The sequence below is a fragment of the Scylla paramamosain genome, chromosome 13 (genome assembly GCF_035594125.1).
Source record: "Scylla paramamosain isolate STU-SP2022 chromosome 13, ASM3559412v1, whole genome shotgun sequence".
Lineage (NCBI taxonomy): Eukaryota > Metazoa > Arthropoda > Malacostraca > Decapoda > Portunidae > Scylla > Scylla paramamosain.
The window spans coordinates 25,678,163-25,692,084 of record NC_087163.1 but is presented as its reverse complement, the minus strand read 5'-3'; the positions used below and the strand labels follow the sequence as shown (position 1 = coordinate 25,692,084).

At 50.4% G+C, this 13,922-nt stretch overlaps 1 protein-coding gene across 1 annotated transcript in view; it reads left to right on the top strand.

The window, feature by feature from the left end:
* LOC135106578 (discoidin domain-containing receptor 2-like) overlaps positions 1-12,413 on the top strand; it is a 36,508-nt gene extending 24,095 nt beyond the window's left edge. The window contains 8 exon segments of the mRNA XM_064015801.1: positions 3,257-3,359; positions 3,543-3,774; positions 3,909-4,056; positions 4,161-4,291; positions 4,294-4,342; positions 8,613-8,746; positions 8,922-9,132; positions 9,400-12,413. Coding sequence (XP_063871871.1) covers positions 3,257-3,359; positions 3,543-3,774; positions 3,909-4,056; positions 4,161-4,291; positions 4,294-4,342; positions 8,613-8,746; positions 8,922-9,132; positions 9,400-11,093 — 2,702 coding nt within the window. The 3' untranslated portion in view covers positions 11,094-12,413.
* The last annotated feature ends 1,509 nt before the right edge of the window (positions 12,414-13,922 follow it).

Sequence of the window (13,922 nt, the reverse complement as noted above, 5' to 3'; positions counted from 1 at the left end):
TCCTCTATTTTCTATTTTTTTCTTATTTTTTCATGTCACTTCATTGTCTTTCCTTCCCTCGTGTTAATTTTTCCGTTCTTAATCTCATCTTTCTCACTCTTCCTCTACTCCTCCTCCTCCTCCTCCTCCTCCTCCTCCTCCTCCTCCTCCTCCTCCTCCTCCTCCTCTCCACTCGGCGATGGGGAACAAAACAAACAAAGCGACACACCGCAGGCGAGATGGAAATGCCCTCAGAGATTTTTATTCTTCTTTTCTTAGGAATGTTGTAAAGGAGAAATGCTAACTCACTCACTGGTATGGAGAGAGAGAGAGAGAGAGAGAGAGAGAGAGAGAGAGAGAGAGTAGAGAGAGAGAGAGAGAGAGTCTACTTCACATCCTGACTCTTTCGTTTCTTAATAGGATTTGCACTCTTGCCCTTTTGCTCCCTCCTCCTCCTCCTCCTCCTCCTCCTGCTCCTCCCTTGCTTATCCTCCTCGTCTTACATCTTCCTTCATCCACCCTCGTACTCTTTCTCTGAATAAACCCATGCTAACATCTCTGCCTCCGTCAAAACTTCTTCCCACCCGTGTTTAGTGGATGATACATAAATACATAAATTAAACGCGAAAAAAACGCGCTCCGTGTGTTTTTTATCAAGCAGGAGGAGGAGAAGAGATGCTAAATAAGATATAAACACTGCATAGAAGTCTCCTGGAATTGTCCTTGAGTTTGTATGTGAGATCCCTTTGAGTGTCTCTGTCTTGAATGCGTTTAGTTTTCATTCTGCGCGATCCGATTCCCCGTGCTGAGAGGAAATGTTTATGTAAAAGTGAGAGCTGCTGCTGGCGACACGTGCTGGGTTCTCAGTAGCTGTAAACCTGACTTATTTCTTTCAGTAGTAGTAGTAGTAGTAGTAGTAGTAGTAGTAGTAGTATTGGTAGTAGTAAGTAGGTATGTCTTTTTAACGGCTCCTCTTTCTCACTTCGCTAATATTTCTTTGTTCTAGATTAGAGATTTATGTGTTTTGTTCCACAGTTTGGCCACTATATTATTTTTTCTTTGCTTCCTGTTCTGCTTCTTAAGTGTCATGGTGTCATCAAATAATAACATGGCTAGAATTTGAGGAATAGAAGAAAGTAAGAGTACAATAAAAAAAAAAAAAGCAGGAAGCGAGAATTTGAAAGATAAAAGCACTAGGTAGATATATGACAGTAGCAAGAATACAAACCTAACTATTTCTTTCACTGAGGAATAAAAGAGCGAAAAAATACAGTAATAGAACCGGGAAGCGACAATTTCAGAGTACTAGGTAAATAATATGACAGTAGCAAGAGCAGAACTTTGACTTTTTTATTGACTTTTCAATGATAAATAAAGGAGACTAGAAGTAATTGAAAAAAAAAACAAGAAGAGGTAATTTCGAAGATCAAGTACCAGGTAAGTGAATGACAATAACTAATATACGTTTAGGAGATAAATGAAAAAAAATCGGAGTGACAAACTTGATTCCTTTAGTGAGGCATAAAGGACTAAGAGAGGCAAGATACAGAAGCAGGAAGATACAATTCTGAAGACAAAGAAGCAGTAAACCAAAGACAGGAACAAGAATAGATACAGAAGAAGGTAAAAAAAAAAAAAAAAAGATCACTTCAGTAAACTTGATTTTTTAACGATGCATAAAGGAGTAACAGAAGATGTAGACGCAGGGAAGGGTAACTTTTGGAGGTAAACTACTAAATAAATGACTGACACCATCCATAAAAAACTGGGAAGCAATGGAGTAAACCTGATCTTTTAACGAGGTATAAAGGACCAGTACCATCGGGATCAGGTAATTTTCGAGATAAAGTACCCGGCAAATGATTGACAGTAACAAGAGTAAAGGCAGAAGATAAGCCGAAAAAAAAGAAAAAAAAAAAGGAAGTAGCTCAGTAAAGTCGATAATTTTACGAGGCACGAGGGAGAAGCAGCAACAGAAAGCGGTTATCTTCAAGACGAAGTACCGGCTAAGTGAACGACAGTAACAAGTGTACGTGCAGACGCCGATAGATTAAAAAAGGGACCACTACAAGTAAACAAGTAAATCAACAGGGGTGGGGCGGAGTACCGTCGTAAAAACCACCACCAACACCACCACCACCACTACAACAACAAAGTAAAAACAAATAAACAAACAACTAAACAACCCCTATTCCCACAGGCCCCTTAATTAGATATCGGTAAACTTAAAGTAAAAAAAAGAAGAAGAAAAAAACTGAGCATCATCAAGAGAGATAACTTGTGATACTTCTACCTGTGGGCGCCCGAGTCCCATTAGCTCTCAATTGACATCCCACGTGAAGTCTGTTTCTTTACGAGGCGAGGCGAGTATTCAGGGTGCTTTGGGTCCGGTGAAGTCAGTCCGGAACCTCGATATCGGGTGCTTAAATCGGACGTTGTTTGTACTGTGCGAAAATATTTGGGTGTGTGAACGAGTTTCTCTGGGAACGGAAAGGGTTAGGGGGTGAGGAGGAGAGTAAAGGGGTGAAGATAAAGATAGAAATGGGTGAAGGTTGGAGGAGTGTAAGGAAAGGTGAGAGGGAGGATGGTAAGGGAAGGGAGTGAGGGAAGGACAAAGAGGTGATAGAAAAGGAAAAGAAAGGAAGGAATGAGAAGGAAGATGAAACAGGATTATATATTTATTGCTTGTATTCCTCGTTCATTTTCCATTTTCTTTCATGAACGTTATTCGTGCTTATTACTCTCTCTCTCTCTCTCTCTCTCTCTCTCTCTCTCTCTCTCTCTCTCTCTCTCTCTCTCTCTCTCTCTCTCTCACCCTGGAGGGCTGGCAGGTCCGGGCTAATTGGGCGGCGTGTTGTGTCTGAAATCCCCGTTAAGTGATGCATTGTCTCGCCGCCCTGGGAGGATCCTGGGGCCTCGCCTGCTGCCGGGGTGCTGCGCCAGGCCCCTCGTCCCCGCCTGCCTGGGGTTCTTTCCTACTTTTATCTTGCGCCTTCCCCGTTTCCCTTTTGAAGCTTATATATTATTATTCATTCATTTTTTTAAGCATTACACATCGGCCCTCTTGTCTCCTTGTCCCTCTCTCCCTGGTGCCTTGCGTTGTCTTCTAGTCTCCTCGCCTCGTCCACTAATCCTTCTTACGCAGCACTCTTGCCTCCCTGATCTCCTTTGTTCCCTCCCTCCTTCAATGCCTCGCCGCGTACTGAAATATATTTAATGGCGTGTGCTCGGTGGTGGTGAAGACCCAGACACTAATATTTCTCCCCGTCCCCGCCAGGCCAGTGCGACGCGGCGCTGGGGATGCAGTCCGGCGCCATTCCAGACGAGCACATTTCCGCGTCTTCTTACTTTGACGCCGCCGTCAACGCCATCTATGGGAGGTGAGGATCAATTTAGCAATGAGCGATGGACGGCAACATAGTGTAAGGCTCATGTTTCATTGTCGTGACCTGCTGAACTTGCTCGAGCCGCGGCTGATCAGGGCTTGTTACTGTGCTGAGGGTTTATTGTGCCTCGCCGCGCCTCAGGGTTTATGGCTTGTTCTTTTCCCACCCGGGGAGCAGAGCGCACGTGGAGGCTGGGGGTGGCGCCTGGTGTCCCCGGGAGATGGTGTACCGCGAGGGCCTGCAGTACCTGGAGGTCAACCTGGGGGCGCTGCACGTGGTCACCAAGGTGGAGGTCCAGGGCAGGTTCGGTAACGGACAAGGGCGGGAGTTTGCGACGCAGTATAAACTACAAATATGGCGTCCCAACATGGCCCACTGGACCACCTACAACGACGGCCGCGGCGAGGAGGTGCGTTTCTCATTGTTGTGTGCTCATTCTGGGGAGATCGGTGGCAGGGAGCTGTGGTGCGGACATTATGAGGACTTGAATTTATTGTTGTGTAACCCACGTCCTCCCTTCTCCCCCTTCCCCCCTCGCCTCAGCTGCTGGAGGGCAACAGCAACACCTACCTGGCGCAGACGTCGCAGCTCAGCCCGCCCGTGGTGGCCGCCAGGGTGAGGTTCGTGCCCTACAGCGACCATCCGAGGACCGTGTGCATGAGAGTGGAGCTGTACGGCTGTCGCTATACTGGTGAGTGTGTGTGTGTGTGTGTGTTACCTTGGCGAGTGTCACAGTGCCCCTGTGCCCCGCGCCTCTCCTCGCGGTGCTGACGCGCATCTCCCACTCTCCCACAGACGGACTGGTGTCCTACTCGATGCCTGACGGCGACGCGCGCGGCGGGGACTACAACCTGCGGGACCTGACCTACGACGGCACGCGGCGCGGCGGCTGGCTGTCCGGCGGCCTGGGCCAGCTCACCGACGGCGAGAGACCGGCCACACCAACTTCCGCGTGGACGCCCTGGGCCGCGGCAGGGGTGAGTGAGCCATTCAGGGTGTTAGGGAGAGAAGGGACGCCCTAGGGATGCATTGAATGGGACGCGAGGGCGGGCTAACCATCAAAACATACACCATCTGAACCCACAACACCCATCGACCATCCCACCACCACCACCACCACCACCACCAACACCACTGTCATTAGCACCACGCCTCTGCACTTTCCCGGCGGCCAATACGCGGCGGAGACAATGGCCGTGCCTCCTCCAGTCCTGAGAGTCGGGCGCCGTGAAAGGTAAGTGCCCCCGCCGACCCGCCTTGCCAGCGTCGTGAGCGGGTTGGGTTTTGTTGATATCTGTTTTCATTGTTTGTTCCCGCGAGGTCGTGTAGGGAGTGTAAGAGGGGCTTATCCGGGAACCCTAGACTCTCCACGGAGCAATAAAGAACCTTAGCGTCTCAGGAGGCAAGTGTAGTGTGTGTTAGAGCGGCAGTGATGGCGTGCTGATGGCAGAGCGGGAGGGAGGGGGTGTGGCAAGGCGTAAAGGAGGTGGTATACTGGCTCACAAACTGGCGAAAGGAAGCTGCCACCCTTCCCCCCACACATCTCTCTCTCTCTCTCTCTCTCTCTCTCTCTCTCTCTCTCTCTCTCTCTCTCTCTCTCTCTCTCTCTCTCTCTCTCTCTCTCTCTCTCTCATTGTTTGAATACAATCTTTAAGTTGAGGCACCAAGAAAAAAAAACATATAATTTATTTACTCGTCTGTCATCCATATGGTTTCTCACCACAACAAAACCTTCCTTCACTCCTATTCAGACATATTACCTCACAAGTATTAATTTTGTCTTCCTTGCCCGACAACCCCTCTCCCCCCACACCCTCATCCCTCACCCCTCCACAATTTAAACTGAACACACACACACACACACACACACACACACACACACACACACACACGGCAGTTAAGTTTGTGAGAGTGCAGAGTTAACACCACACCCCCACACCACACCACACCACCACACACCATCACACCACTATGTTCTTGGCGCCCCGACCCTCACCGCCCCGCCGAGCCCTACCGAGCCCCGCCAAGCCTCTCCGATCCCCGCCCCGCCCCGCCGCGCCTAAGGTAATAATTTCCCTTCACATATTTAGCGTAATTTCCAGGGATTTACAGGTGTTTCCAGGTGATATAAAGACTCAGGAGTGCAAGAGTAGGTGAAGGAGGGAAGGGAAGGAGTGTGAAGAGGAGGGAAGAGGAGAAGAAGTACGGAGGTTTGGTGGAAAAAATTACTTCGGCTCTACATCACGATTTTTTTTTATTTATTAGTGGAATTTGCATTGTTTTGTTATTTTATTTATTGATAATAAAGTAAAACAAGTTATGATGTGTAATTAGATCTTGTCTAGCTGCGATTTTGTTTCTCGTTAAAATAACACTTTCGTCATTTTATAAATTTCCATTTTCTTTATTAGCACGCCTAGGGTTGTTTTGGTGTTTGATTGAAGACTTAAAAAATATAAAAAACGTGTCCCAAGTAATAATATTCAATAAAATCTAGGTTAACTGTTCGTATTTTCAAATTTAAAACTGGACTGTTGCTAGATTTGAATTTTTTTTTTCTTTATATGAGGAGAAATTCGTGTTTTCTTTATTTATCCGGAAAGTATAGATTTTTTGCATTCAGAATATGTAACATAGTCTAGTCTGGTTGTGTTTTCCATCTCGATATTATAAGGGTTTTGTTGCCCCGTTCGTAAAATTTACAGATCGTTTCTTGAATTTTTCTTTATTATTATTCGGGCTGGGAATGTTTTTATATTCCAGATATTTATTAAAGTATTTATCAAGTCAGAATATATAAGGCATTCCAGTCTAGCTCCGTTTTTCCGAGGGGTCGATTTCAAAATGGATTAACGTACGTAAATTACGGTGTGACGTCATCAATGACGTCATGGTGCCGAGACCCGGGACGTCCCTCCATTCCAGTCTCTCCGTCATTGTTCAGTGGGTTAGTTGAAGTATATGGCAGGTCAGAATATATGGTGCAGTCCAGTCTTGGCGTCTTTCTTTTCGCGAGTTTCAAAATGAATTGTGGTAATTTACGTAAACATAAAGGACGAAACGGACGTTTTCCCTGCCTTCCTCCCTGCCTGTACATTATATTTAGCTAAACCTTCAGTTGTTTCTGGACTCATGCGTGAAGGAAAGCCATAATTAACCACGAAAATAGATAAATAAGCACTAAAATCCCCTAAATAAAACATAAATAAAGTGAAGAGTGCAGCTCCCGTTCAGATCGCCCAGCATGAAAATATCAGGACCCAGACCGAGACCTTCCCTGCTCCCTGCCCGCGTCTGTTCGTCAACATTTCCCTCAATTTCCAGGGATTTCGAGATATTTCCAGGTATTCTCTAGCATAAGGTGTGTAGGCTGTGTTAGCTGTAGGTTGAGGAGGAGGAAGAAATGAAGAATGGAGGAGTAGGAGGAATAACTGGAGGTGGTGGAGAGTGGTAGTAACTAGAAGAAGGAGGAAGAGGAGGAGGAAGAGGAAAAATTAGGAATGGGGGACGAGGAGGCGGAGGAGGAAGAAGATGGAAGGAGGAATTGAGGTGGAGGGGTGGAGAGTGGTGGTGGTGGTGGTGTTGTTGGTGTGGTTGATCAGTGCGCTCTCTCTCTCTCTCTCTCTCTCTCTCTCTCTCTCTCTCTCTCTCTCTCTCTCTCTCTCTCTCTCTCTCTCTCTCTCTCTCTCTCATAGCTGTCGGCTTTAATACTGTTTTTTTTTTTTTTTTTTTTTAACAGAGGGGGCGGGTCTGGCTGACTCTGTTGTTCGTATTAATGGAACTGTCATCACGGTGGTCATCATCATCATTATCCCCGCCGCCATTACGCCTGTCACTGTCAAAAAGCGATAGTCACAATTTGGGTGTTTTTCATATATACTTCAAATCACATTGTTTGCTCTTCCTCCTCTTGTTCTCCTTTACCAGTATCACATTAAACTATTACTACTACTACTACTACTACTACTACTACTACTACTACTACTACTGCTACTACTACTGCTACTTATACTGCTTCTGTGATGATAGTAGTGGTAGAAGTAGTAGTAATAATAGTAATAGCCCTTCACATTTCGCCTCCTCATCCTTGCCTCGGCCACCTCCATCACCACTATTTTCCCGTCTCCTCCACGTCCATCATCGCTTTCCTATTTATTTTCTTTTAATGAGCGGAGTGTTGACTTGATCTCCGCGTCGCCCGGGAATGTGGGAGTGTTTTGGTCTCTCTCTCTCTCTCTCTCTCTCTCTCTCTCCTCTCTCTCTCTCTCTCTCTCTCTCTCTCTCTCTCTCTCTCTCTCTCAGTATAAACTTTCTCTCAGAGTGACGCCTTTTAGGACTGTTTTTATTCCGGAAGGCATATTGAGTCCTCCTCCTCCTCCTCCTCCTCCTTTTTCTATCTATCTGGATCTCCCCTCTTTCTTCTCCCTCCTCCTCCTCCTCCTCCTCTTAGTAAAGGCTCTCCACCTTTAGCCCTCTTCCCTCCTTCCCTCCCTCCCTCCCACCCTCCCTTCTCTCCCTCCTCCTCCCCCAACACCAAAGGGAAAAAAACTACTTTCCAGAACGTGACGTGGATTCCCAAATGGGTTTGTATACAATTTCCCCCAAAACTCTGTTAGGAATTTTCTCGCCGTGGCTTCAATGGGAGGCCAAACTTGCTTAGTGCTGGACTGAATCTCGGAGGAATTTTTATGGCGCCGCTGTGTGTGTCTAGAGGCCGTGGCAGAGAGAGAGAGAGAGAGAGAGAGAGAGAGAGAGAGAGAGAGAGAGAGAGAGAGAGAGAGAGAGAGAGAGAGAGAGAGAGAGAGAGAGAAGATAAATAAATATACTGATTTTGTCTGACTAAGTAATGTGTGTGTGTGTGTATGTGTGTGAGAGAGAGAGAGAGAGAGAGAGAGAGAGAGAGAGAGAGAGAGAGAGTAACCATGTACTTATAATCTGTTAAGTTTTACGAGTTGGGTCTTACAAGTCCTGAGTGTTGAGGGTAGTGAGAGGCAAGGCACGGGGGTCCAGGGACACAAACAAACGTGTCGACTCACTTCCTCCCTCTTCCCCCCCCACCCCCCGTGATGGACGCCTCGCCGTGACAATAAAGCTTGCAGGAAAAGACAACATTTCAAGCGCATGAACATCCAGCACAACGCACGCATGAGTCAGTGTTGGGAATAGTGCATTAGAAAGTGCCTGGGCTGGTGAGCGGCGGTGCTGGTGATGTCATGACTAAGGACTCGTTCTCCCCTCTCCCTGCAGGCTACGAGTGGGTGGGCTGGAAGAACGACAGCCGCCAGCGCCAGCCCGTGGAGATTACCTTTGAGTTTGATTCCGTCAGGAACTTCTCTGCCTTGCACATCTACACCAACAACTTCTTCACCAAGGACACGCAGGTAAGACCCTCCTCTTGCCTGTCTCCTCTCCCGTCCCTTCGCCACGCTATTCTTTACACCCCTCTCGCCCCTCCTCCGTGCTTTTCCTGCTTCACGCCGGAACGCCCCTGATCTCCTCCAGGCCAGAGCGGTTGGTGAGCGTCGCTGACCCGCCTCCCTCCTTTCTCACCCCCAGGTGTTCTCACGGGCGCGGGTGCTGTTCAGCGTGGGTGGCGAGCACTACCACGCCCAGCCGCCGGTTGAATTCGAATACGTGGTGGATCGTATCTTCGAGACCGCGCGCAACGTCACCATCCGCCTGCACGGCGCCACCGCGAAGTACGTGAAGCTGCAGCTGTTCTTCGCGCTGCGCTGGATACTCATCTCAGAGGTCGCCTTTGACTCAGGTGAGTCTCGTGCTGGCTGTCCCCGAGGGCGGTTCATCCTTCCGGCTCGGTACACTCAGGTGCCGAAGTTTTTATCCCTTCCGGCCTCACTGGAGTGTAGTTTTTCATGTGCGTCGTGAGGTACACAGGCATAATGTGTTTTCACTACCACTATTTATGGTCCTGTTTGTAGCGCGATTAACTGCCTGTTATTTATTACTGCTCCGAGCCGCGCGTCGCCCCGCGGCCCTGAGCACTGTCTGTGAGTCCCATGCTTCTCCCCCACAGAGCCGTGCCGTTGTAACCAGACGGAGGAAGCCCCGCCCGTCACGCCTACCGAGGTGGTCGATGAGACGGCTGTGCCGGTGGTGCCCGCCCACTCCACCTCCTCTGACTTCCTGGTGGGCGGCCTGGTGGCTCTGGGCGTGGTGTTCGGTGTGGTGCCGGTTACGCTGTGTGTGCTGTACTACCGCTCTAGGCTCACCAGGAAGGCCAGCAAGATCTCGCTGTCCAAGGCCAATGGCGGCGAGACCAAGAAGGTGTCCATGAAGATGAAGGACCTGCACATCAACATGAACCTCTCTCAGCTGTCCAACGGCTACTCCCGCGCCAAGGGCAACCTATACGGCCACGTGTCCATGGACGAGGAGGCCTCCGCCATGTACCAGGAGCCGTACAAGGGGCCGCTGCACAACCCCGGCTACCACACCCTTGGCCACACCGTGCACCCCCCCGACGTGCCGCTCAAGTGCCCCCTGCCCCCCGACACGGATGACTCGGTGGATTACGCAGTTCCGGGCATGAACGTGACGCCGCCCCCGCCCTTCTCGGACGTGTACTCCCCCCCGCCCCCCGTCCCCCTAACACGACCGCCCATGACAAAAGGCTTGGCTCTGGACTACCCGACCCTGCCCCCGCCCACGCCACCTATTCCCCCTCCTCCCAAGCAGCACTACTTCACCGCCTCCCAGGTGTGTCAGCCCGTCAGCATCCAGGGGCCGGCGGGCAACGTCGCCTTCATTGTGTCTGAAGCTTCGGAGCTGACGCAGGCGAGGTGTGTTCCCGACATCGCGGGGAAGAACCTGCGCGTGATGGAGACGCTCGGCGAGGGCGTGTTTGGCAGCATCCAGGTCTGTGAGATGCGCGGCGCCCCCAGCGGCGAGGCGGAGACGGTGCTGGTGAAGTGCCTCAACAGCAGGGTAGACGAGGCTGTGAGGGAGGAGTTCCTGCAGGAGGCTCAGGTGCTGAGCTGCATCAGCGACATCAACGTGGCGCAGCTGGTGGGCCTCACCTCTCAGGAGCCGCTGTGCATCATCCACGAGTACCTGCAGCACGGCGACCTCCACCAGTTCCTCCGCAGACACGCGCCCGAAAACCCAACGAGTGTGATACAGCGAGCCGCCTTCAAGGACGGCGGCGAGTGTCCCGTGCTGAGTTACGGCGCCCTCGTGTACATAGCGACGCAGGTGGCCTCCGGCATGAAGCACCTGGAGAAACTGAACATTGTACACAGAGATCTGGCGGCGCGAAACTGTCTTGTTGGCGAAGGTCTTCTGGTGAAGGTGTCTGACCTGGCCATGAGTCAGAACAGGTACCACCGCGACTACTGCCGCGTCAGCGAGGACAGCACGCTGCTGCCGGTGCGGTGGATGGCGTGGGAATCAGTGCTGCAGGGCAGGTTCTCCAGCAAGAGTGACGTGTGGGCTTTTGGCGTCACGCTGTGGGAGATCCTGACGCTGGCCCGCCAGCAGCCCTACGCCGAGCTGAGCGACGACGGCGTGCTGGAGAACGTGTCCCACTGCTGCCACGGCGACGGCGCCGCCATGATGGTGCTGCCGCAGCCGCCGCTTTGCCCGCGCGAGATGTACGACATGATGACTGCCTGCTGGAGGCCCGGCGACCGCCAGCGGCCGCCCTTCTGGGAGGTGCTCATGTTCCTGCAGCGCAAGAACCTCGGCTACTGCCTCGACTACCCGGAGTGACGCGCCGCTGCGTCTTGTGTTCCTTAAAGAGAATCTTCCTTTGACCTCTGGCGCCCAACGCATCGCAGGTCTTTCCCCAGACGAGTGTCCACGCTGCCTGGCGCGGCAGTGCCCGTGTTGTGTGACTCGTACGCTCATGAGTAACTACACAACGACACTTGACTATATTAGCGAGAACTTACACGACTCTTACCGACACTGGACATGAAAAGCTGCGGTGTGTAACTATGGCATTTCCTGGACAGGCTTGTTATCCGTGACTTTCCTTGCTCGAGTGCTGGAGAGTGGCTGGAGCATGATAGCGTGAAGCAATGGACACTGAACAGTGAGTGACGGTCAGCCGCCTCCACGGTGAGGCAGTTTGATCCTAAGCGAAAATAAAGTCAATAATCCCGGTGTGAGACAGTGACGTGCTGGACGGGTGGCGGGGCAGGGTGACGGGTGGCGGCCCCGGTGTGTGCCAAGGCGGCGCGGCGAGTGTCGTGCGTGGCGGGTCAAGGTCGCCGCACGGACGGAGATGACAGGCACGTGAGATTCTCCTTCTACAGCCGGTGTTGTGTTGAGGTTTGTGATTTATCTGTGATATCCTTTAGTCAGGGTCTGGGGCCATATTGGCGTCCAGTGAGCGTTTGTAAATACCACGTGTACTTTACCCTTGTGTTGTGAGAGCGAGCACAATCAATGATCACCTTGCTAAACCTCTAAAGGGAGAAGTAAGATCACTCATAGGTGTAAGTGATACTGTGTAGGGAATACGTCACACGCATTATATAGTCTGTAGTTCAGCATTATTTTTTGAGTGTATTAGAAGTTGCTTGCAGTAGTTGGTGTGTGAGCAGCGCGGGAGTAACTCTAGATCTGGTAGTCTTTGTAAAGTGGCCTGTGTTGGTCCCGCGGCAGCCCGGGGCGGCGGCAGCGGCCAGCAGGGGAGCTAGCAGAAGGTCAAGGACTGCTGCTGCTGGAGTGGAGGTCGTGGCGTGTGCCGCTGACCCTGCCCAGCCTCAGCCTTGCGTATCTTATTTTAGTTTAGTTGACGTGGGTGATGAGCGAGGCGGCTGCGTGGACACCGGACACTGCTGAGCCTCGCCGCCGCCCGCCGAGGTGTGGACAGCAGGCGGGGTGGCACTGTCTCCGCGGCAGGCACTCCTCAGCGCGCCCCGCCCTGCTCTGCGCGGCCCTTTCAAGTCCCTGTACTGTCACGTCAAACTCAAGCTGCGTAGTTTGGTTCTGCTGTTACGAAATGGGAGACTTAACGATTGAGTCTTGATTTGTATGTACAGTGTATATCAAACAACAATAAAGTGCACAGTGTTCCTTAAAGTTTCCTGTTTCTTCCTCTCCTACATAATAGAAAGCATGACAATACGAGCGGGAGGCACCACGACACGACACGCAGAAGCGGCAGAAAAGTGACGATCGGCTGACGGTAACAGGTAGGTGCCAAGGTGCGCATTAACTAACAATTATACCTAGCTTTCTGTCGACTCAGATGTGAAGGCAGGCACACCAACAGGCAACACTTTACATCCCTAACTTGTGTGGTGAAAAGTAAGTCACGGAATGGGGGATAAAGGGAGAAATTAATGATGAGAATATAATGAATGGTATCTAGTCTGCGTGTGAGGGACTGCGCAGCGACAGGGTTCCCGTGTAAATCAGGGAGGCGAGACGTACAATAGAACGGTGACGCTTTAATCAAACTGCAGCTCTCTCTTGCTTCCTTCGAGGCCATGAGGAGGTTGTGGCGTGTCCTGCCCCTTCAAAGGTCCCCGGTCAGGACGCAGGAGGAACAGTCAGCTGAGGGCGAGGAGGAAAGAGTGAGTGTTATGTAGGGAGCCGGCAGGACTAGGCATATCTGGTCCTGCACGTTGAAGTCTTAAGAGTGTTTTATTTATCTGGCTTTCTGTTCATACGTGTGATGATTTTTGATGCACAGCGTATAGAAATAAGGATGAACAAAGGTACTGGGTATAAGTAAGTGTGGATGTGGAGGTGGATGGGTGGATTGGATTTGATAACGAGTGGTAGTTGACTAGAATATTTGAATTTCTGGTCTGCATTCGTGATATTTCCGTGTTTACCACTCACGTAGGCACGACGCGAGGTAGATTTGATCAGTATTAGATAAGAAATGCCAAAGTAATCCTCTTTAATGATAAATTCTTATGGAACACGTAAAAAAAAAAAATCCAATAAGGCGGGTAACAAGGCAGGCAGTCTCCCGCGCAGTGACGACAGCGCACCCTAGTTAACCAGTCATTCCACCCCTCGTTACCTCTTTTCTATACAACTAAATGGGGCTTATAGTGAACCTGGCGTCATTTAGGGCAGTGTTTATAGGATGAAGGGGAAGAAACAGCATACAGGCAGCGTCTACTGGAGCACTAAGCAATTAAATGACGGCCGTACTTGGGAAATAGCTACGCTCCTTCCCTACACGAGTTTTTCCAGCCTTTCTCCTCCGTCCGTGTAGTCATAGAGGTTTTATTCGTAAGCTTTCATGTCTGTACCTGATATTGAACGGCTGACAGTACCACCACGGAGAACATGAAGGTACACTGCGCAATCTTCTCCAATGGTTAGTACTCGATGAGAAGCAAGGCAATTCTCAGGAACCAAGGGGCTGCAGACCAATATTTGTTCCCTCTTTATTATTGGAAAGGATTATTATTCTAGTCAATTTCCGTAAACATTTTCAAAACATGGTTGTAGCTTTCTCAGTGTTCGGGGACGGAGAAGCGGGGAACAAACAGTCTGCCACCGCGTTTTCCTCGTCCTCCTCCTCTTCCTCACCTTCCGATTTCATTGTTCTCTTCCTATTCCTCTAAG